We start from the raw sequence: 26,551 nt of genomic DNA on the forward strand, positions 1-26,551 counted from the left end.
CTCATACTCACTTAAATACAAACTTAGCTACTTGAAATCACTCAAACTCTAATGCAAATCATTCGAAAACATAATAAACTATGCACTTTTAGATAAAAAAAAATGAAAAACGTAAACGTAACGTAACGTAAATATGTGGTGAACGGCTGGTGACATAAAGAGCAAATGCAAATGTCTCATAATTGTTGAAACAAATAGAATTTGCAACGCAAAATAATAGTAGTAACTTACATAAATACATATGGTTAAACACAGCGCAGCGGTGAAGTGAGCAAAAAAAGTTAAACAATTCTGCGAAATGCAATGCCAGAAGCAAAATGCAAAATAGCAAATCAAATACACACACACACACCCATACACACATAACCGTATACAATTCTAATGTCACAACAATGACAAATGTAATACATACTATACATAAAATATAATCAACAAAGTAAACGAGATTGTCAGAAGAAATCGAAATATCGTTGTATCGATCGATTCGTTCAAGTACGAGTACATGCAACTGTAAAAGTGGAACGAAATCACAACAATTACAAATAAAGTTTCAAACTACCAAAAAAAATATTAAAATATTAATTTGATTTTCGAATGAATTTTGTAGAGTTCATGAATAGGTTAGCAGTATTTCCAAAACTAAAGCATCGATATTGCTAGTTTGGGAATTCAATTCAAAAAAGCAGTGGGTCACTAGCACTTGTGTAGTCGTCAGTTCCTTTTGGCAGAAGTTGCATCACAAGAGGTCTACGGAGCTCTTCGCCCCTTGGCAAAGTTCATCTCTCCTTAATCGTAGAGGTTCTAACTATCCATTGCCCCATTGTGATCCACACTGTTAGGTTAAAAATATTAGAAAGCAAGTTGTCTTGACGTGGACGAAGTGGAATGTTCTAATCACATTCTTCTTGAATGTCCCGCCTTTGCAAGCTCAAGACAAAGACTTTTTGAAACTCAATTTTGTAATAATAACCCAATTAGCGGATATAGAAGTGAAAAGAAAAATCTCTTCAGGTTTTTAGTAGCTATAAAACGTAACCTAATCCTACCTGGACTTTGGAAGCCAAGCTTGTCATCTGTTATACGAGTAAGTGTGATCGTGTACCCCACCACTATAATAGTAAACAATTTTTCTTGTCATTTATATTATATCTAAGACTATCATAACATAAGCTAAATAACATAACCTGGACTTTGGAAGCCGAGCTTGTCATCTGTTATACGAATACGTGTATCCAACCACTATGGTAGTAGACTAATTTCTTTGCTTTCATATTATATCCAAGATTATACGTTCACTTGATTTGACTACAATATTTCAAATATTAACCGATATATATGGTATAAAGTCTACCGGAACGGAGCTGGAACAATTTCATTATTTTTTTAATACAGAAGCACACTATTAGAAAAAATGTTACTTCTTAAGGGGTTACATGTGTTTTGTCGCGTAAGAAATGGCCTAAATTATTTATTTTATTCAAACATTTTTCTATCTTATACATACATATTTAACACTTTGAGCGCCGCGTGCCCCACCGGTAGAAATTTATGTTTTGACGATTTGGGACAATGTGACCACCCGTGGGCATTGGTGGATTTTCATTACGCGACATCGTGACCACCCGTGGTCATACGTCGTGTTTCATTTACCGACGTTGCGATCACTGGTGGAAACGTTCTGCATACATTTTCCATTGAAATAAAAATTGTTCGGTCCCAGGATGTAAGCCTTTTTGACTTGAACTTTGTAATTTGGTCTGCAAAGCCCAAAAAATAGTGAATCAAATTTGGGTAAGAAAAATTAATTTCAGGAAAAAAACAACAAAAATGCATTTGGTTTATCAAAAATTAATATCACAAAGTCACCTCAATCGCAAAAATTCAATAAAACTAAGTAAACAAATTTTGGTCCCAGCTTGTTAACTAAAGCACAACCCTTCGTCAGTATGCGGTCCACCGGTGCAGAAAAAAAATGACCACGGGTGGACACGCGGGGCTCAAAGTGTTAAAGAATAATTTCTGAAATTTCCAAAAAAAAAAGTAAAACTCCTCCATTGTTACGTCATTTCCAGTGACCCCTTGGAAAAAAGGTACGTCCGCGTTGTCAGCTTAACTCCTTACAGGATCATCCAAAATGAAAAAAAAAAAAAAATAAGTGTTTTAGGTAAGACCATAAAACACACACCTTTCAAAGGCTGTATCTCCGAAACTATTATTCGGATCGACTTGAAAATTTAGGACAATATTTTTGAGATGTTGTAGAATTTTTGAATCCACAAAATCCATGTAACCCCTTAGTTTTTGTAAAATATCTGAGGAATTTACTGGTATTTTCAATAAAGAAATTATCCATTAGCACTGATGTCTTTATGTTCGATATCTGGGGCCATGAAAAGTTATAGTCCGATTTCGAAAATTTTTAGATTAGTGTTGTCACACCCTCAATGCTGTATTTGTACACATTTTTATTCCGATATCTTGATTGGTGCTCGATGTATATATTGTAAAGTGAACGAATCAGATGGAATTAAACCTTGTGTTATAAGGAAAGTAGGCGTGGCTGTGAATCGATTTCGTTCATTTTCCATCGTAAGACTTATTTGGATTGCGAATTGGAATTAATTTCGGATTCGAGAATCTGTGTTATTAAGGAAGTTTGTTTAACAGTATGTAACCTAACCCAACCTAGGTTTAGAAGAAATGCTTCTCACTTTTTAACCCACATTGTGACAAACATTATGAATTTCTAAACAAAAAAATGTTTTTCTCCCTACTTATATTATCTATTCAATTTGTGAGCCAGAAATGTATTGGTTATTAAACTTCCGTTAACATTTGGTGAAGGGAATGAAAAGATAGAAAAGATAAAAATGACTATGAGTTGACAATATTACCTTAGGTCATTAACACTGACGAAGCTGACGACCAAAAAAAGTTTACCACACTTCTTTTGTGTTTAAATGTGAAATATTAATGCAACATAATTACTTTGAACTATTTTTGATAAATGTATGTATATTCTTACGAGCTAATGATCGATTGATATGAAGTGACATTGTTTGAAAACCAGTCCCGGAAATGAAATTAATTTCAATATAATAATTGTTGATATGCAATGACTGTTGTAGGGCATACGAGTACATTTTTTTATTCAAAGTAAAAAATAAGTAACAAATATCCTTCAAAATTGAACTCTTAAAGAATAGATGCGGATCTCTTTTCGATTTATTTTGCTTTTCTATACTTGTCTTTATCGATTTTAAAAGATACTCTGGTTATCGGTTCTCGTAACTGCTCGAGGCAACTTTAAGTGGGAATTTCAACAAATAAAGATGTTTTTTAGGTTAGTAGGAGGCTAGGTTAAGAGGTTCTCTTCACAGAAAGTACTTACAATATTAAATAGAATATTGTTCGGAAAAGTTATGTAGTGATATAATTTTAAGGGCCGTGGTTTTCGATATTGTTGGCCGGCTTTAGATAGGTGGCGCTGTAGTGCATTTTTTGTTACTTTGAAGGATTTATGGAACCTTCATCTTTAAATGGGTTGAGAATACGAAACAAATACTGAAATTAAACTGTGTTGATGTTAAGTGGTTAGGAGTAGTCAGGATTTTCAAAAAAAAATGTCAAACTTTAAATGCGTTTATTTCAAAACAATGTTTTTTGAACTGGTGACAACTGTAAATTGTGAAATTCATACAGCTTTTAGAATACATAATAAACTCAACTTTTGATTTTTGATTTTTCCCAAACATCTAAAAAAATTTCCTGAGGCCGCTATTTTGTTAATTTTTGAAGAAAGGCTTCGGATCAGGCCCAGGATGATCTATTTATAAAACTATATTTTTTATTCGATTGATTTTAGAATCTCCAAGGACTTATGATTGTCACCGCAAGGACATTTTTTTGAAACTGGGTCAACACAGACAGCTATAACTTTGGAAATTATAATTTTTTTTTTTTAAATTTTCGTGACTTTAAGTCAAAACATTGTGTATAAGTCAAAAATTATTGTAAATTTTCATTTTTTCGTGTTTCTGGCTACCCCTAACCCTTTAAGATTAATAATTTTACAGAGCTTCCTTAAAAAATGGAGCCTAAGGTACTACGATAGGTCTTGCATAAAATTAAAAAGATCGATAAATTTTTCTTAAATTAATTTTTTCAAAGCTTAGAAAGTAGTGAATCGAACGATCAATTGATATAAATCAGACAGATTGGCTTAATCAACAGAAAATAAAATATCAAATATTTTTTGTTGCTTCCACAATTATAATATTTCTAGGCAAGAGAACGGAACTCACACATAGCGTGCAGAGAAGTTCTGGACTCAGCAACTCGCTTGAGATAAATAATTCAAAGCGTCTACAATTTGCATTTTCCTACAGGGTTTCTATGAATAGTTTCAACGATACATTAAATTTCGAAATGAGCAGATCGTTTTTAACACGATTAATTAGCCTTTATGGATATACAAATATCTCTGCATGTGTGAAGTAACTTAAATAATTTTAGTGCATTTATCATATTCGGAGTTTGCACAAATGAAACTGAGGTAATAAAAAACAAAACTATATTACCGCAGTATATCACAAGCGAGATCAGTTCATTGACCACTTTGATGCCAAAACACATACTATTGACCACGGCAAATGAAACTAATCGAAAACGAATGCTAATACGAACAACTGTGACGAAATCAAATTTTGATTGATTTGCGTTTTTTGTTGTTTTGCATATCCGTTATTGATATTTAAGCGGCATAGCGGAGACTCGTACGTGTGTATGTAAGTGTGTGTGTGTGTATGTATGCATGGCAAAGCAATGGAGCAGCCGTATCGAGCCTTTTACTACTTGCCTTGCCCGCCATTATCCATCAATATGCGGCATTTGTACTGAGGAAAGAGCAAACTAGAAAGTACTTTCACTATTGCCTTGCACATATTTCTACAAATTTACATTACATTTGTGTATAACTGTGCATTTAAATATATGTATTTCAGCCATGAGTGGGAGTTTCACTAAAAAACGAGATATTATGCAGAAAATAAAGCAGAAATTGTCTTGACTTTGCTTTGGTTTTTGTTACTTATTCGACATGAAATTTTTTGTCATTTTCGTATGCAAGAGTGCAGAAATGTTCGTTTTTTCGTATTTTTGTTTTTGGTGTTAAGTGCAAGTGCGTGCGGCAAGTAGCTGTTAACAAAGCTACAAATAATTACATTTTCTACTTTTAATTATACGCCGCAACGCATTCACTTAACATCCAAAGGAAGTAGAGCATTGAATTTCACATTTCACGGTTTCTGCTCATTAATACCCATCTGTGTTTTGTAGCGTGTTTAGGCGCCTGCAATTAACATTAATTCGAAAATACTCGTACGTATGTATGAAAATACTTCCACTGATAGTAATGTGTTAAATTTGCTGTTATTATTGTTTTTGCATGCAGCTAGGAAGTGTTGTGTGTACGTCAAGTGAAAGCATTCAAGTAAGCGCTAGTCTTCAGCAAAATAGCTAAAATTTTGTTTCAGGTGATCTGCTGTCACATTGCTGGGGTTTTGAACTGGTGATAAGATTCTGAATGGTACTTAGGATATGCTGTCAGACTTAGAAAATACTCGAAGTTCAGAAACAAACCGTCAGTGGAGATAGGGTGGAAGTTTTGAGGAAGTGTGCTGAGTCGATTTATAGCAAAAACAAAAAAAAAAATAAATAAAATTATCCTTAACAATCATTGATTTCCTAATTTTTGAAGATATCTCGAGAGAATAGCTGGTCGAGAGTAGTTAGCGTTCTGTTCCATTTAACTTCGGTTATTTCTTACCAGTTAGTTATGCTCGAGCTCAGTTCTTGGGCGATGAAATAGATATTTTTATAACCCCAAAATTATACCTCGCCGAGTGATTCTCGGGTATAAACATTAGTTGAGAATTCCATTCAGAGCTTTAATATTTTACATTAAAATGTACGACGTGTGTTTAAAAAATAACGGTAACTTTTGTTTTTTGAAAAAAAAATAATATTTATTCATTCATCTACATTAATGTTGTTGTATTGAATCTTACAATCCTCGAAACACTTCTCAAACTCAAAACCTATCACTTAATATCTCCTGCCATCAAACAAACAGTCAGCGCATTCGCGTCTTGGCTCGCACGTCACTGTTGACAGTTATAACTTTGAAGTTGTAGATAATTTCGTATACCTAGGTACCAGCATCAACACCGATAATAATGTCAGCCTTGAAATCCAACGCAGAATCACTCTTGCCAACAGGTGCTACTATGGACTGAGTAGGCAATTGAAAAGTAAGAATCACTCTTGCCAACAGGTGCTACTATGGACTGAGTAGGCAATTGAAAAGTAAAGTTCTCTCTCGACGAACAAAAACTAAACTCTACAAGTCCCCAATCATTCCCGTCCTACTTTATGGTGCAGAAGCGTGGACGATGTCAACATCCGATGATGGAGTTTTCGAGAGAAAGGCTTTGCGGAAGATTTACGGTTCCTTAAACATTGGCAACGGCGAATACCGCAGAAGATGGAATGAGGAGCTCTACGAGTTATTCGACGACATAGACATAATCCAGCGAATAAAAAGACAGCGGCTACGCGGGCTAGTTGTGTTCGAATGGACGAAAGTGCTCCAGGTCTGAAAGTGTTCGATGCAGCACCCGCTGGTAGAAGCCTAGGAAGAGGAAGAGGGAGGCCTTCACTCCGTTGGATGGACCAGCTGGAGAAGGAGCTGTCTTCACTTGCTATAACCAATTGGCGCCAAACTGTCAAAAGGAGAGATGCGTGGCGCGCTGTTTTGGACTCGGCTATAACCGCGTAAGCGGCGTCTACACCAGTCAAGAAGAAGAAGAAAATAGTTTTCAAAGTTTCTCTCATTCACTTCACTTAAAGCTATATTTATTTAGGTGTTAAAATTATAACGACTGTTTCCGCTTTTAATTTAATAGATAGTATGTTGAATACATGTATATATCTATGTCTGTATGTTTTAATGTTGAATAGAAATAGTAATACAAGTACTCGAGCATATGTTCGCAATGTATGTTAGTAAATAAGTATTGAAAATACACAACATATTCGCAAACACAATTCAAGTGTTAGCAATTAAAACGCTTGTTCCAAAAAAAAACTACGATAATGCTGATAATACAGTGGGCACAACAAGTATTCCAGGTATAGATAGAGGTGATGTACACACATATGACAGCAGTAGTTATCAGCTTCGATAATCGTCTGTGCGTAATTGTTTAAAATATGTTGACAAGTGTATATAAGTATATGTATATACACACTCTATTGCGCATTTTCGCAAATATTTATAGAGCTGTTATCACCCTTTATCACCATACATAGATGTTGTTGTTGCGGATAATTATAAAACAAAGCAATTGAAGCTTTTAGAGCGGTTTTAATTAAATTACGTGGACACACTGGGGGCTAAATTGTTGGTTTATTTATAAATGACCAAAAAGAAAGTGGTATGAGGAGTCACCGGATATTTATGGTTTTATCTTAGGAGTACAAATTGGACATTGATTAGTTACAATATTTTTATTTTTCTTGGAGGGACTTCGTCTAAAACGAAAATTTGTTATATATTGGAGGAGAGTGAAGTTTGGTATTCGGGACTAGAACGCTGAGAGTTTGAAAATTACCGTTTTTGTAAATTATGTAAACCATATAGTAATTAAACGAGACTAAATTCTTCCAATTTAGTTTATACCTCCCCTTTGAAGGATCCATCTTCTATCGAATTTTTAATTACGAAATAATATGCTGATGAGTAAGCAATACAAATCTATTTTTATACCCTGAACAGGGTATATTAAGTTTGTCACGAAGTTTGTAACACCCAGAAGGAAGCGTTGGAGGCCCTATAAAGTATATATATAAATGATCAGTATGTTGAACTGAGTCGATTTAGCCATGTCCGTCTGTCTGTCTGTATATATACGAACTAGTCCTTCAGTTTTTAAGATATCGTTTTGAAATTTTGCAGATGTTATTTCTTCTTCAAGAAGCTGCTCATTTGTCGGAACTGCCGATATCGGACCACTATATCATATAGCTGCTATACAAACTGAACGATCGGAATCAAGGGCTTGTATGGAAAACTTCCGCATTTGACGTGGTATCTTCACGTAATTTGGTGTGAGTTATTGCTCATAGAAATAATTTAATCTCCGAATTGTTCCGATCGGTACACTATTGCATATAGCAGCCATACGAACTGAACGATCGGAATCAAGGGCTTGTTTTTTTACTTACTTTTTCTTACGTCAGTACAGCCGAAGTAAACGTTTTTTCTTGTTTTTTTTTTTTAAATTTTAATCATATTTTTGATACTACCACCACTGACTCATTCCACTTCACCGATAACAATAGTTGATCTAATCGCTATAATGTACAATAAACCAAATCGTATACCTTTTTTATACTTATTTCCGAACACTTTATCTATCGTTAATTTCGGAACGATCAAAATTTGTATCGTCGATGTTTTGATTATATATAATAGATAAGGGTTTATAGGTTATCCTGATAATAAATCGACTATCTACATAGGCGTTAAATTAGTACACTTAAGGGAGACTTGATAGCTGCAACAACATATAATCAACGTTACAACAAATACGTTATATGTGCGTAAACTCATGTCTACCTTTTCCTTTGTTTACATTTATTTAGTGCCAGCTAGTCAATTATCGCATGCCGCGACAAACTACCGATAAATATGTACATACATAGATAGATAGCGAGTGCGCAGCGTAAAATTAACCACGACGACGCGATGTCAGTCCAAATAAACTTTCGCTTTCATTACAAACCACACTATGTTTACAACTACATACATACATATATATAGTACATCTGTATATGTGTGCGTAAAGGTGTGTTAAAGAGGTAGGTGCTGTTTTGTATGTGCCAGGTATGCCTGATTATATTTGAGGTACATACTCACATGGCGGATAAACAAAATTAAAATTAATGTAGATAACAAAATACATACAAATATTGCCAGATATTGTTGTAGGGTTGTGTGTATGTATAATATATAAAACATTATTATTGCGCTTATTAGGGAGTGTCACAGGATGGCTAGTTATAAAATAAAATATGCGCACATGATGACTTATGAATATTTTATTATAATATTATATTTGTTTTTGTATTTGTATATATATCTGTATCAGCAACTGCATCTGCAGCTGTTAATGAACTGAAATTAGCTTGGATTTATATTATTTCTTCCAAGTATGCATAAATTATGTGATACACATACATACATACATATGTATATGAATGTACATAGATGTTTCTCAACGTGACTCACGCACGTGTTTACCCCAGAGCAGTGTTTTTGATTTCGGGATCCACGTGAACGCAGCACAAAGCAGCCTTGGGTTGGGCAAATCGGGGAGTGGTTCTTAAGTATGTACTGTTATATAAATGAAAATATGCATTGTTTAAATAACAAGAACAATCAGCGCATTCTTTTGACATTGAGTGACCTTACATTGAAAAATAACAGTAAATTGAATAAATTAAAATTTTATCATGAAATTCATTAAGACTTGACTGGTCTTCACTCTAATGAATCTAAATAAGTAATTACTAAGGCTAAGAACAGAGTGGATTTGGAAGGAGAACTTAAGTCCTCTCTCAATATTCTTCGAACGGTTAATAAACTGAGTATAACATATACTTAAGCGAAGCTTTTTTATTATCGATAAACATTTTTTATTATATTTAAGGCCAAAATTATTTAGAGGCCGCCATTTATATGTATGTATGTAATGATCGTTGAACCGTTTAGCCGGTTGTAGCCGAATCGATGAGAGCGCGCCACTCCTCTCTTTCCTTCGCAGTTCGGCGCCAATTAGAGATTCCGAGTGTCTCCACCTGGTCCCTCCAACGGAGTGGAAGCCTTCCCCTTTCTCGGCTTCCTCCGGCGGGTACTGCATCGAACACTTTCAGAGCTGGAGTGTTTTCGTCCATTCGGACAACATGACCTAGCCAGCCTAGCCGCTGTCTTTTTATTTGTGAACTATATCAATGTCGTCGTATGACTCGTACAGCTCCTCGTTCCTTCGTCTGCGGTATTCGCCGTTGCCAATGTTCTGAGCACCATAAACCTTGCGAAAAATTTTCCTCTCAAAAACTCCTAGTGTCGTCTCATCTCAAGTTGACATCGTCCAAGCTTCTGCACTATAAAGCAGGACCGGAATGATAAGCGACTTGTATAGTTTGATTTTGGAGAGAGGACTTTACTTTTCAATTGCCTATTCAGTCCAAAGTAGCACCTGTTGGCAAGAGTGATTCTGCGCTGGATTTCGTGGCTGGCATTGTTGGAGTTGTTGATACTGGTACTACGAAATTTTGTACGACTTCGAAGTTATGATTGTCAACAGTGACGTGGGAACCAAGACGCGAATGCGCCGACTGTTTGCTTGATGACAGGAGATATTTCGTCTTGTGCTCATTCACCTCCAGACCCATTCGCTTCGCCTCCTTATCCATGCGGGAAAAAGCAGAACAGCGGCCGTAAGCCGCCATTTAAAAAGAAATAATCACCTATTCCTTCGATTAATTACATCTTTATACATTACTTTAACGAAATCCGTTTGATTTTTTCATTTCAGATGGACCACTTCAGAGATATAGTAGAGATCTGCTGTATTAAAATGTTTTTTACAAATGTAAAAATGAAAAATTATTCAATATTCTTCAAAATTACCACAATATGTGTACAAATTCTGAGAATAATAATATATTAATACATTTTCTCAGGATAAAAGTTTAAAAAACCTCATTTTCAGGGCTCCTAATTAGATATAATCTCTTAAGGATAATACTAAAATGAAGTAATTTCCAAAAATTGGTCAAAAGGCGATACTTCCAAGACTTAGAGGATCAGAGTTAAGAGTTAGAGAAGCAGAGCAATTGCGCTGCGTCTACTATGCGCATAGCTTAAGATTCAAAAGCCAAATTTTAATATAGGACGTATGAAAACACCTTAAGATTGTCTGCATAACACGTTTATGTATATTTTTAGTCAAATGTTGAATTATGCACTCAAGAACTCAGCTCGTCAGACATTGATGACAAAACATATTTGAAAGTAGTTTCATAATATAGAACCACATGTCAGTAATTAAAAATACAGAAAGTAAAGTTTCAGTTTTGCATCAAGATAATACATAAATTAATTTCCCGAACTAAATTGTTTTGGCGCTTAATTAACACTTAAAGTGAACTTGTGCGAAATATTAAAAAAAACTAGTTTTTGAAATTATACATTTTCTTCTATTTTTCGCAGTTTTGTTGAATCTAGTTTTGAGATGGTTTTTTAATTTGTTTTTGACATGTTTTATGCTACTCTGAGTTGAAATAAAATATAAAATATTAAAAACTAAGAAATTTCTCCAACGAAAGTATCTCAAATATAACTTTACCGTTAATATATTTTTTTAATAACGTCACCATAAAACCATAACACTTAATTTAGCATTTTAATGCAGTTGTTGAAAAGCGTAAATATGTTGCTGAGCGCGCATTTATTGTTTATCCATTGAAATATTAAAAAATGCCATTTCACTAGAAAAATCGATTTATGCTAATTTTATAAAGCAACGTGGGAGATTATAATCATTTAGCCGTCATTTCATAATTAGTTAAATATGCTTGCGTACGCTTGGGAAACTAGTTAGTTGCGATTTATTAAACAAATAAAAAGCATATATTATACATCTATATGCATATAAAGTATCATCGATTATCTTTGGGCATATCGAAATTTATTGACTTTTTTTATAAACAATATTTTCTGGTTCCGTTAACTAGTTGATGGAAGAGTTCAGGAAAACCAGTAGTATTCACCGTTATTAGCCATTTGTATATTACCGTTAACTTGGATGAGCTTTTGGTGGAAATTTGACATACTTAACATAATATAAGAATATTTCATTTAAGAGTTGGGATACCGAAATTTCTGGTTTACGCAATGGCGAATTTTTTTATTGGAATTTCTAATTTCAAAATTAAAAATGAATGAAAGTGGTAAGAGTGCCATTATAATTTTTAAGTTTATGCAAAGAAAATAAATTTTGAGTTAATTGTAAATAACGAGAATGTAGTATCCCGATTCCGAGGCTGTTACTTTCTGTTCATTGGTTATACGTTTTTATGTGGTGGGTCGCAAGCCCTACGCACAACCCCAAAAGCGGGATTCGCCTTCTCGCTTTAGCGGATGTCTGTTGGCTATCCAGAGGATACTTGATCTAAGACCGGAAGTCATGAGCTGCTTGAGCCACATGCAAAGCAATCGTTCCTGGCTACTCCCAAGTGAATGACAGTCAGAAACTTTCCTCACTTAAGTGAACTTATACATATGACTCCATCCTCCGATATCATCGGAAGCAACAACCGCGCCGTTTGTTGTTCTGCTTTTTCCAGGACATCACGTAATATCACCTGTCATCAAACAAACAATCAGCGCATTCGGGTCTTGGCTCCCACGTCACTATTGACAGTCATAACTTTGAAGTTGTAGATAATTTCGTATACCTAGGAACCAGCATCAACACCGATAATAATGTCAGCCTTGAAATCCAATGCAGAATCACTCTTGCCAACAGGTGCTACTATGGACTGAGTAGGCAATTGAAAAGTAAAGTCCTCTCTCGACGAAAAAAACCAAACTCTACAAGTCTCTCATCATTCCTGTCCTACTTTACGGTGCAGAAGAGTGGACATCAACATCTGATGGGACGGCACTAGGAGTTTTCGAGAGAAAGGTTTTGGGGAAGATTTACGGTCCTTTAAACATTGGCAACGGCGAATACCGCAGAAGATGGAATGAGGAGCTGTATGTGTTATTCGACGACATAGAGATGTATGTATGTGATTGGCGTTCAACCGTTTAGCCGGTTATAGCCGAATCGATGAGAGCGCGCCACTCCTCTCTTTCCTTCGCAGTTCGGCGCCAGTTCGAGATTCCAAGTGTAACCAGGTCGCTCTCCACCTGGTCCCTCCAACGGAGTGGAGGCCTTCCCCTTCCTCGGCTTCCTCCAGCGGGTACTGCATCGAACATTTTCAAAACTGGAGTGTTTTCGTTCAATTACCTACTCAGTCCAAAGTAGCACCTGTTGGTAAAAATTATTCTGCGCTGGATTTCGAGGCTGACATTGTTGGTGTTGTTGATACTGGTTCCCAGATAAACGAAATTATCTACAACTTCGAAGTTATGACTGTCAACAGTGACGTGGAAGCCAAGACGCGAATGCGCCGACTGTTTGCTTGATGACAGGAGATATTTCGTCTTGTCCTCATTCACCTCCAGACCCATTCGCTTCGCCTCCTTATCCATGCGGGATAAAGCAGAACAAACGGCGTGGTTGTTGCTTCCGATGATATCAATATCATCGGTGTACGCCAGCAGCTGTACACTCTTGTAGAAGATTGTACCTTCTCTATTTAGCTCTGCAGCTCGTATTATTTTTTCCAGCATCAGGTTAAAGAAGTCGCACGATAGTGAGCCACCTTGTCTGAAACCTCGTTTGGTATCGAACGGCTCGGAGAGGTCCTTCCCAATCATGACGGAGCTTTTGGTGTTGCTCAACGTCAATTTACACAGCCGTATTAGTTTTGCGGGGATACCAAATTCAGACATCGCGGCATAAAGGCAGCTCCTTTTCGTGCTGTCGAAAGCAGCTTTAAAATCGACAAAAAGGTGGTGTGTGTCGATCCTCTTTTCACGGGTCTTCTCCAAGATTTGGCGCATGGTGAATATCTGGTCCATGGTAGACTTTCCAGATCTAAAGTCACACTGATAAGGTCCAATCAGTTTGTTGACGGTGGGCTTAAGTCTTTCACACAGTACGCTCGATAGAACCTTATAGGCGATAGTTAGGAGGCTTATCCCACGGTAATTGGCACAGTTTGTGGGATCTCCCTTTTTATGGATTGGGCAGAGCACACTGAGATTCCAATCGTCAGGCATGCTTTCTCCGACCATATTTTGCAAAGAAGCTGATGCATGCACCTTATCAGTTCTTCGCCGCCGTATTTGAATAGCTCAGCCGGTAATCTATCGGCCCCTGCCGCTTTGTTGTTCTTCAGGCGGGTAATTGCTATTCGAATTTCGTCATGGTCGGGTAATGGAACATCTATTCCATCGTCATCGACTGGGGAATCGGGTTCGCCAACTCCTGGTGTTGTACTTTCACTGCCATTCAGCAGGTCGGAGAAGTGTTCCCTCCATAATCCCAGTATGCCCTGGACATCGGTTACCAGATTACCACCTTGGTCTCTACATGAGGATGCTCCGGTCTTGAAACCTTCGTTAAGTCGCTTTATTTTTTAGACATAGACATAGTTCAGCGAATAAAAAGACTGGCTAGGACAAAAGTGCTTCAGCTCTCAAAGTGTTCGATGCTGTACGCGCTGGTGGGAGGCCTCCACTCCGATAGAAGGACCGGGTGGAGAAGGACCTGTCTTCACTTGGTATTACCAATTGGCGCCAAACTGCCAAAAGGAGAGATGCGTGGCGCGTTGTTGAGGACACGGCTATAACCGCGTATATTATAAAATCTTTCTTAGCGATCATTTCAATTTGTATAAGAAGATAAGAAAATTTGAGCAAATAGTAAAATTTTCGAATCCCGAAATATTTAGCAGCGAATTTTTCGGGATCCCGAAATTTCGGGATTGTAATACACCGATTTTTGGATTCAATATCATCAACCATTCTGAAACTGTTTCCATTAGGCTCTAATAATCCACAGAGGTTGTAAATTCCTTTGGATATTCATATCGTTTCCGCTTTTCACAACGCTTGGCATTTCTCGATGAAAATGAGACTGAAGCTTTTCAAGTTTCACATTGCGATAACAGTTATGTTGACAGCAAACGCTTTACAACGTTGGCATACGACAAGCGCATGACTTCATTACGCACTTGAGTGACGCTCAATTGAAGCTTATTTTTGCACGCACCTTGAGTCCGAGTTACTTCGATGAATGTTACCATTACACTCAAGCCATGAAAGACCGACCGAAAGTAAAAGACAAAGCTTGAGCAAAAGTTAAGCATAAAGCAGCACGGACATACATATTCCTACACATGCATATGTGTATACATACAGACATCGAATCTAATAAACAAGTGCCGACTGCTGACAAGCAATATTTGGCTTAAAGTCGACAAACCAGCTACTGGATAGGCATGGCTGCTTGGACGAAATGGTAATGTATATGTAGTACAACTGGCTTTGCGGCTCACTCGCCTTGTTCGCTAGCTGGCTGACTGCCTGGCTGATTAGCTTGTTGGTCGTTGGCTAGCGGCTACACATTGAGTTGCTGGGGCTGCTTGAGCTACTCACATACACACACTCACACAAGCGCATTGTTAATGCAAAAGAACTCAAAATCATTGAGTTGTTGCTGCACACGCGAAAAAGTAGACTTGTACATATGTATGTAATGTCTTTAGTTGGAGCTGGTTTGGCTTTTTTGGTCTTGGCTGGCGGTAGAAGTGCTGCGTATGCGCACAAGTCGAGCAGTTCAGTCACAGTTACCAACTCCAACGGTTGAGATCAGTTGAACGGTTAGTGCGCAAAATCAAAAGCGTGGAACAGTTTTAACTTGAAAATTATTAAATTAACTGCATGAACAAATACAAATACATAGAAATATATATGTATATATATGATATGGGATTTTTTGTGGAAAAAATTTTATGAAAACAAGTTAATAGTAGAAACTCGCCAAAAAAGTTGTTGTGAAAAGGCAAGCAATAGTTATAAAACGCCTGCGTGTGCACTTTATGGATTCGTTAAAAATCAAGAGAGCATAAATTGTTAAAAAAAATTACTTAAAAAAGAAAAAAAAAATAAAAATATAAAGAAATACCAAAATTTAATATTTCGTGTGGGAGTGACAATTTAGTTTTACGCAAAAATCCTAATCTTAAAAAAATTAATATATAAAAAATTAATATATAAAATTAATATAAAATTAATATATATATTTTTATTAAAAAATAAATATTAAATATTTTTATTAAAAATATTTTTTAAAGCAATGTTTTTAAAACAATTTTATTTATTTTTAATTTAATTTGTTTAAATAAAATTATATTTATTTTTAATTTGTTTAATTAAAATTTTTAATTTAATCCATTTTTTATTATTGTAACAATTCAAAGTTAGAGAAAATTTTTAATTTTAGTTTTATTAAGTAAAACAACAGCGCTTTAATCGTGTGCATTCGCTAAAAAATTCCAGCTTCGCTGTTCCTAATTGACTGCGCTAGCAACGATTTCACTTTTCAAATGCAAATTAACTTTTTACTTTTAGTTCGAGCGACTGATGTTTTGTTTTATTTTTTTCTTATTAAATATTTTTTTTTGTTGATTTTTATATTTAAATTTTTTATTAAAATTTTATTTAAATTATATATTTTAATTATAATTATTTTTTATTATTTTTCATATAAAAATACAAATTTTAATTTTTTCCGAAAAAAATAGTGAAAGTTCAATTACAAAAAAAAACGAACAATAATTCCAACAGTGCTTTTAAAATATTTTTTTTTTTTAATTTTTTTTGTTTTTCTTTTATTATTTTTTTTAATATTTTACTTTAAAATTTAGTGCAACTTGCAGCTTAACTAAATCAACGACTGCATATTGTTGCTGTTTGTAAATTTGTGCAACGCTACGAACACATAAAAATACACAAAACCAAACACATACGCGGACAAAACAAAAAAATCAACGCATAATTGTTCTATTTTTTGAGTTTTAACGAAATACAAAAGTAAAACTTTAAAATATTTTGTTGTTGTAACGCATAGCAGCGAATCACTACTGGAATTCATTCGTTGAGTCTACGAATTATCACAAACAAAATGGTAAGTTATTGCATTGAAAAACACAAACGCATATTAAATATGTACGAGCAGCAGTAGTGTTGTGAAACGAAAGACTTAAGACACGAACTCGAACCGCACAGAGCCAATGCAATGCAATGCAGGCAAATAGATAAATGCGCCGCAGTGAATGACTGATTTGGCCATTTAAAGCGCAAATGCATGCAATGTACTCGTACGTGTTATTCGAGAGTATAAATATGTATGTATGTATATTACAATGATTTTTTGCGAAGAACAAAATCAGAAAAAAATCAGCAAAATCATTATTTAAAACACACACGCCGAATGTTATGTGATAATAATCAAATAATCAAATAAAATATTGTATTTACACCAAATTCGCTGTTTCTTTAATTCAACTCTATTTGAATGCACAAGAAATGCTTGTATTTGCGCATGTCTGTCTGCGCATATTTATGCTGACTGCCACAAATTTCACTTTCGTTGCGCAGCAAACATAATGTGCGGTTGAAAGTAGTACAGCAAATCATTTTCCATTGTATGGCATGAGATGTTTGTTAAACGATACGGTGACGCTTTCAAAATTGTAATTTTTTTACTTTTTTATGATAAATAAATTGCAAATGAGCGCATAGAAAATTAGACGACTTGTATTTAGCACTTTTATTCGCTGTGCTTTCATTTTAATTGTAGCGGTATTTCATGCACTGAGTTGGCTGAAAATGAAGCATAAAATAAAGTGAAATTAATTTGCAAAAAATTGCAAATATTTCGGAGAAATCACGTACCAGTGTGTTGCACGTTTGATTCTTCTCACAAATTGTTATGAGAACGCCATATTTAATTTAATAAATTATGAAATTATTTATTTTTTGTTATAAAATTAAGCAAAAATTTGTATTCAAAGGTATAAAATGCGCCATAAATATATTGAAATTTAATTTGAGTCTACTAAAAATTTAGTAGGGAGTCGCTTTTTTAATGTATCTTCATGTTGAAAAAAAAATGTTTCATTAGATAGGTTATAAGAAAAGGCAAATGACGATTAACTTAAAATAAAATTAGTATTTATCAATTTTATTTATTATTAAATAAGCAGTATATATTGTCAAGAGTAAAGTTCGTAATCATATTTCGTCATATGAAGAGTTGGTTTATTACCAAACTCTTTGGGGTTTAATTTGATTTATTCTTGAAATATTTTCGCTTTTATTCCTATTGAAGGGTTGGGCAGAGATCTCACTCTATCAAAATTTAATTTCCTCTTTTTTTGTATACTAAAGGCCCTGTTTGAGGTGATTCATTATATTTTAACCCGAATTAATCCACGATAACCATATGGTACGCAAAATTTATACCTTTATTTTCATAAATAACTTGAAATTTTCACTATAAAACTACCAACTACGCTTGTTTTTCGCATTATCCAGAAAATTTATAATTTAATATAATGAATCGCAAAAAATATTTCTTGTTCGTGCTCAGGCGGTCGAAATACATAGGTGTATATCATTTCAGAAAACTCTGAAACGTAAAAAGTTCTGGGCAGTACCGGGTTAAGCACTTTGTGTTGAAAATTATTGTAGCTATTTTATTTAAATAAATTTAAAAAAATAAGTATATAAATTGCTGAAGCTAGTGCACAATGATATTAATATTTTATGAGACTGCTTGAAGGCGTGACCAAAGTTTGGTTGAAAACTAACCTTAGACTTTTTTGAAGGATGTCGTTTTAATTCCTATTATTGTATATTTAGGTCGCAGTGACGCCCAATGGATATTAATAACATATATTAGCTGTTTTCAAAAATAATTGAAAAAAACATTTATTTTCTAAAAAAATACCAAATCATTTATCCAACAATTCACCATCATCGCAGGTTCGTTGCTTAAGTCTTTCGAATTTTCATTAAAGCGATACAAAATTAAGAACATTTTAGAATTTTTAATGCAAGTAGACAATGAAATCATCTCAAACACACTAATATCTGAATATATTTATGGCGTTGTATTCATATTTTTCCTATATTAATTAGAAGTTTAAAGAAAAACGACTTCCTGCAACAAGTTCGTAGCTTAAGACTTTTGTATAATTTCATGTTTTGTTTAAAACATGTTAAAATATAAAAAAATTAGAAATATATGGAAACTTATGGGTATTATTTGAATAGACTTGCAAAAATATTGTAATTATATTATTATAAACTTCGAATCAGACATTGTTTTAGCAGGGCGGTTATGAAATGGTTTCTATTTGGAATAAAGTATGAAGTGCAGTTAAGCTTGCTTAGTGTCGTATAAATATTTCGGCTGCTAAATCGATTTCGGATGAAAATTATAACAAAAATGTTCATGTTTATTTTCGAATCCACCCATTTTGAATGTTTTTATAAACTTGTCTGCAAGATTTACAAGAAATTTTATAAAGAAGAGTTGTTTTTAAAATATTGGTCACAGTAAAAAATAGAAAAAAAAATTTTAAATATATTAAAACAAAAATATTTCTTAAAATATAATTATATATAAATAAATATCTTTGTATCTAAACCATTTCAAAAACAATATAATTGAAATTGTATTAATGCATTTGTTTCAAATGAAAAACGTGTCTACAAAAAGTTTCGAAAAAAGTTTAAAAATCATATATACATACATACATATATTAATGAATATGTATGAATCCGCGATCAGCGTGTGCTTGTGTACATTAGTTGACACAAAATTAGGTTTGCTTGCAGCTAACAAGTCAGACCAGCTCGAAACTCGACCACATTTGGTCAAATCAAGCTAAAAGTTGCAGAGATACGATATATGCGGCACATACATACATAAATCGTTTTTGGATCGATCGTATATACCAGTATATTTTTATTGCATATACATACATATATAATGTACGCAATCAAAATCGCCATTCATATAGGCGCATAAGTAAAATATACATATATGCATGTATATAAGTTTATATATACTTACATATGTATATAAATAATTCATAAAACGCTTGTATGCTATGAAGTTCGATTTGCTACAAATCTCATACACTTAATTCATGTTTAAATTCAACACAGCAGGTTTTCATACCTATGTGTTACGCGAAATTTCTGTGTTCAAACAAATCGGAGCAAAATAACATTTTTGTTGTTTTTGTTTTCTTTTTTTTGCGCGAATTTTGCTATTGAAGCCAGTGAATTGCACGAAAAACGCTTAAAGAAATATATATGTATGTACACGTTTGCTTGAAATATAATGGCCAGAAAAAATACCGTTATTACTGCCCTAATGAAAATTGCGAAATTCACTTTCAAATAACGGTACATATGTACACGCGAATTTCGCCAAGTGCTTGCTTATACACACACACATAGCAATGCATATGAATACTTGTTTACACACACATTAATATATATATGTACATATGTATGGCTGTGTGCCACATCAATGTCTGAGTGCGGAATCGAGAGATTTCCTATTTAATTAACAATAATTACGCTGTAAACAAGTATTTACATATATATTTGTATGTCTGTATGTATGTCTGCATATAAATCCTGTCTGCACTGACCACTGCAGCGCGGCATAAACACTTAACGGTAGTATGGGTAAACATGCGAGTACCAGTTTTCACTACTTCCACAACTTATACCTTTACAACTACAACAAATACAACAACAACTATTATCACAATAACTTATAAAAACACTGGCTGATGATGACCATTGGGCAACGTGTGTTATGCGCGGCAAAGACTTTGGTCAAACTGTCGTCTGCTTTCGTCAATTCGCAGTTCATTTTCATTTATTTCTTTACAATTTTCTTCGATTTTGTTTCACAAATTATTTGTTTACTTTGGCATTGTTTAGGCGAAAAATCGTGCGAAGCTCGCAATTAAGGTTGAAGTCCTCAGCAGCATTTGATTTCTGTGTATTTTTCCTGCAAGCCTGTGTTCGATGTCATCTGTCCGCTGGGCACTTGACTTTTCTTTACTGTAGTGTTGTTGCTTTTAGCACGTTGCTGAGTTGCAATTTTGTCCATTGATCGAACAGGAAGTTGCTAAAATGTCTTAAGTGGAAGTTCATTAAACATACATACATACATACATACATAATACGTACATTGCTTATCTGTATGTGTGTTTGATTGTTAATGTTTGTATGAGTAATTGTTTAGTCCAACTTTTATTACACCCCCTGTTAAGTGCCTCGTTAGACGCATTTTTCTTTCAAAGTCAAAATGAATGCTAATTAACGGACGGACGCTAACTTTCGCGCGAATTTGATGCTATTTGAGGTGTTTATTACAATTGAACATATATGTAAATATATATATATATGTATATAAATTTATGCTTATTAGAGCTCAGCTTGTAAATTTTATGTTTATCTCAAAACTCTTAATAATCAAAATGTGTATTTGCGCACTAAAATGCATATTTTCTAATTTTTGCGGAAATTATTAAGAACATAAGTATACTTTCAGGAGCTTGAAAGAATATATTCTGCATTATTTAAATATAAATATAAAATTATATTTTCTTTCGAAAAAATATTCAATTGGATATATGTTAATCTGTTCTAATTAGGCCAGTCTTTAAATTTTTGAAAACATTGAAAGTGACTCTATAGAGATATAGAAAACCTGGAGATCTTCATACATACCGCAGTGATGTTCCCGAAACGATATTCCATAAATCTTTAATTAATACATATTTGAGAATTGAGTTTCCACTAAAAATCGGAAATTTTATGAAATATGCTCTAAATATAAGATATTCAAGAAATCGTTAGAGGAAAATTGTCATTGAGGGTTCATTTGTATAATATTTTATAGTAGAGTTACCTCCTATTGAGGAAAGTAAAAGAAAATTGTTTAAAACTAATTGCGCAAAATTAATGTCTTCTTCCGGAAAGTATTTTGAGGTAACTCATCTACACATATCTTCTAATAGAGTTGCCAAATATCAAAAAAAGCAAATCAGAATAATATTTGTACCAACTGCAGCAAACTTAAGAAACTCTTTCAGAAAAAATTTTGCTTGAAATTAAAAATATTTTGGAAGGGAGTCGCCACCTATTGGAAAAAGTTTAACTGAGAAAAGTGTTACCAAGTGTATAAAAAACTAGATGGACTTATGTACATTGCAGATCATTTGTATTCCAGATATTGCACATTTTTTATTGTCTACTTCAAAGACTTCGCTTCTTTAAGGGGTTACATGGGTTTCGTGGGTTTAAAAAATCGATTTTTCGTTTATTGGCTTAATAATTTCTACAACATCTCAAGAATATTAATATTAACCTAAATTTTGAAGTCAATCGGAATAATAGTTTCGGAGATACAGCCTTTGGAAGGTGTGCGCTCCAAGTCAAGTATTATTGTTACTCAAAACTTTAAACGCGGAAAGCTTTCTCGGAACCGTGTTTTCCAAGTCGGTTATCAAATGTTCACGAAAACTTTTTGCACAGTTGTTCGAGATACAATTTACTCGTGCTTGAACGAAGGATTTTATTTTTTTTTCAATTACAACTATTAAAGAAAACAAAATGTCAAGAAAATATGACCGAAATTCTTTTTTTTTTGGAAAAATGTCTGCCAAAATTCCAAATTTTATTTTTTTTGTCTTTCCTTCGTTCAAGCACGAGTTTATAGTCTTACCTAAAGCACTTATTTTTGCTTTTTCATTTTGGATGATACTGTCAGGAGTTTTGCTGACAACGCGTACGCACCTTTTTTCCGAGGGGTCACCGAAAATAACGTCACAATGGAGGAGTTTTAATTTTTTTTGGAAATTTCTTTAAATATGTATCTATAAGACAGAAAAAAGTTTGAATTAAATAAACAATTTTTTATATAGAAAAAAAAAATATTGAAAATAGGCCATTTTTTACGCGACGAAACTCATGTAACCCCTTAAGGCAATTAATTCAATTAAAAAACCGAAAATTGATGAGAAGAAATTTAAAGATATTTATTCAGAAAATCCAAAACAATAATCCAGACATAGCAATAAGAATTAAATGTATTGTCACAGAGCCGAATCTTACTAAAATTTGGCAATAGGGTAATTATTGTGGCAAATACCAGAGCCTTTTCAGTTTGCACACAAAATTAAAATTTATTGCACGTCGTAGCAATTCAATTATTACTTAATCTACCTTAAATCGCACACAGCACACATACCAGTCCTATGACCATTGACCCCAAGTCACTTTCTTTTGTTGGCGAAAACTGTAAGACCATGCAATACTCTCATAATCATTAAGTAATCGTTCGTTCGCTGTCGTTTACTGCTTCATTTTAATGATTTTTGTTGCTGGTGTTTTGTTGTTGTTGGCTGCTTTCAAGTAATTTATTAGTCGCCTGAAATACCAAACCCTTATTTTGTAGTTGAAATGCGCGAGCATTACAACGTTTGATCAACTATGTAGTTTATGGCGTTAAAAAGGTAGTCAATAAACTGACAATTTCCAAAAATGCCAAACAACAACACGTAGTTAGCGCAGCCAATGAGCTGAATTCGAAACGAGACGCGCTGGAACTAACAGTTGTATGATAGGCCATAGAGCCTCATAGATGTGTGTGTGTGTGTGTGTTGTCGAGCATGTGAAAATGCAGACTGATTCGTATGCACATGCAGACGTTGCCACAACATCAATATGTAAGCGAGTAACTAGAGGGGGATACATATGTGTGTGGATATGATTATGCATGCATGCTTGCATGTAGGTATGTGAGCTTTCCTCAGCTGTTGCATATATACAAAAGCTTACTTACATACATACATATTCCATAGGCCTGCAACGGCCGGCGTTCGGCAGCGACTATAAGTGAAATACCGCAACATAGCGTACACCGGCGCCACGCAACCAATTGCAATAATAATATTAACAACAACAGCAACAACACTAACTATAACTAAAAATGTAATGCTAAAGTTACACCGCCAATATGGGCAAACAAACAAACAAACAAATGAACAAACAGACAGACAGACCGCCATCACAACACATTCGCCTTTCACTTCGGCCACTTCACTTCACTCGCTGTGCACTGTGTGTAGTGTGCTTTATTGTAGCCGCGCCACTTTATACGAGTATGTGTGTAGCCTGATTGTGCATTGAAAGTTATCCGCAACGCCAGTTGAAATGGAAAACCGCCCGAAGTGTCCCAAAGTGGAAAAACGAGTCGGTAACCGAATCAATGCTGGCTGTTGCATTGAAAATCTGCAAGTCAGCGCTCAAAAAGTGGCGCATGGAAAAGGAAAACTGTAAATGGCAAGTGTTGGCAAACACAAAAACAAAACTCAAAAAATAATAAATAATATTGGCATAATAAATGTCGTAGTCATGTTCGGTTAAATGCCGAAAAAGGAGCAAACAGAAGTTGTCAAAGCGCGAAAAAAAATTAAAGAGGAGCGGTTTAATGCTTTTGGCTGTTAGAAAGGGTTGGCTCAAAGCTAATATTGTTAAATTGCCGTTGGCATTTAATAAATTATATTTTTAAATTTACACATTTTCCAAACATAAATAAGATTTTCTCTTTCGAGTTGAGGATCATGAAGAAAACAAAAAATTAAATATAGAAAATTATAAAAAAAAAATAATTAAAAATAAAAAAAACATAAAAAAATAATATTTTAATTAAAAATCTTTAATATTTAAAAATAAAAAATATAATTGGAAATAAAACAAAATTTCAAGAAAAAATTAAAAAAAAAAATCAAACATAAATTATAAAAATTTAAATTTATTTATTAATTTTTTTTAATATTTTGCTTCAGAAAAATAATGTTTTCATGGTAGACACTCCTTATTACTCAATGTCCATCGTTGGTTATATGATGTTTCCGAGAACTCGTCAGCCTTGTGAGGCTAACCTTAAATCATTATAAAAAAGTATTTGCTAATTTCATTCAATTTAATTGATTGTCATCTGTAATTCTCAAATGGTTTATTGGAATCAAAAAATGTTAACAAATACACATAACATAAAATTAAGTTTTGCGAAAAATGTGTGTACGAGATGCGTTCAAAAAATAAGGGGCATTTTCGATTTTTGAACTTCTTCCAATTGTCGAAACACTTCCCATGTCTGGTAAATACGGTATTGTTTTTGGCTTAGAATACACGAACAAGCAACGAAGTGTGAGCTTTTAACAAACGAAAATCGCCATAAAAACATGTTTAACCTTTGTGTCTGTTGCAGCCAAAGTAGGCAATGAAGAAACGTGGAGATTTTATTGTGCTTCAGCTGGAGTTTTGACATAAAAGTTTTGATTTTTGGACAATTGGAAATTTGAAATTAAAATTCCCGTTATTTTTTGAACACTCTTAGTATTTTATGGCTAACGAACATAGTTATTTTTAATTTTTTTTGAAATTTATTTTTTGTTTTTCCTTTTTATTTCTATTTATTCTATTGCTTTTATCTACATAACATATTTTTTAAAAAAATTATTGTACACTTACGATTCAACTTTCTGCTAGTTTAAAAATGCGTTATGAAACACATAAACCAATTCTCATTACGACCAATTAACGTCTCAGTGGCTTAGTGGCTGACACCACTATCATAAGAAAAATAAAATACCTTAAGAAATAATTAGACTAGCTCGTTTCCTGTTAAATCTACTTACGTAAAAGAAATAAACTCATTCTCACATAGAAAAATAACTATTTATGCATAATTATATAAATTAAATACCTTTTTACACTGAGCAATTAATTCTACATTTGATTGAAATTTTTATGGAAATAAACTGCGATATATCCGTTTAGATAACAAAATCGTTGCAAAACTGGTGCTTTGTAATTAAAAACGTGTATTTGACACGCTTGCACTAGTTAAGAAACGCTGCACTACACACACACGAGCGCCTTCATAGTTGAAAGCATAGAATGTATGAATACTCGCATTTCATTCAAGTTAGCAGAGTGAAAACATAAATATTTCATTAGTCATAAGCATACATCAAACATATGCTTTGTTAATATATTTGACTTTTGCTTAGCACCCCAGCCACTGCACGTGTTAAACAAAAGACTCAAGCGACAAACCTACCACAATGCAAAGCAGCGCAGTAGTGACAGATACGCTATGCCACAATGCTGAGTTATTATTTTTTTTGCTCAGCAACGCTTTCGTGTGCGCAAATATGGTTGGCCAAGTTCTATATGCATAGGGGAATGTTGCGCATGCGCAAATGCTAAACACTTACTAGCGTACATATAGAATTCTATATGTGTTTCTATTTACACTATGTATATAGTAGTGTACATAAGTGTGTCAATAATGAATGTTGCAGTGCAACTGTGCAGAGAAAGTTGTTTTGCGCACATTTATGGTGATTGTTCTGTGTGTCGCCGCAAAATATTAAAATATATATATATATTTATATATATACGCTAATAAATGTTATGTTAATTTGTGAATGTGTGTGTGTGTGTGTGTACAATTCTTATTTACGTTTACTAAACACGCCTCAAAGTAATACTCGCTGTAATTACAGTAATGAAAACGCCGTGCGTGCGGTAAACGCTCGTCCTTGTGTGTGGCGTGTAAAAACGTCAACACAAAAATCGCCATAAACAAGCGCTAAGCAAAACAGCTAGCGGAAAATAAAACAATTTTTATTTTAT

At 33.9% G+C, this 26,551-nt stretch overlaps 1 protein-coding gene across 1 annotated transcript in view; it reads left to right on the top strand.

Annotated features, from left to right (window-relative positions):
- Positions 1–15,489: 15,489 nt before the first annotated feature.
- The window catches only part of Cht3_6 (probable chitinase 10), a 44,432-nt gene continuing 33,370 nt past the window's right edge, over positions 15,490–26,551 (top strand). Inside the window, exons 1-2 of the mRNA XM_011187146.3 lie at positions 15,490–15,624; positions 16,672–16,931. Of these exons, the coding sequence (XP_011185448.2) occupies positions 16,929–16,931 (3 nt within the window). The 5' untranslated portion in view covers positions 15,490–15,624; positions 16,672–16,928. The remainder of the gene's footprint in view (positions 15,625–16,671; positions 16,932–26,551) is intronic.

The sequence above is a fragment of the Zeugodacus cucurbitae genome, chromosome 4, assembly GCF_028554725.1.
Source record: "Zeugodacus cucurbitae isolate PBARC_wt_2022May chromosome 4, idZeuCucr1.2, whole genome shotgun sequence".
Lineage (NCBI taxonomy): Eukaryota > Metazoa > Arthropoda > Insecta > Diptera > Tephritidae > Zeugodacus > Zeugodacus cucurbitae.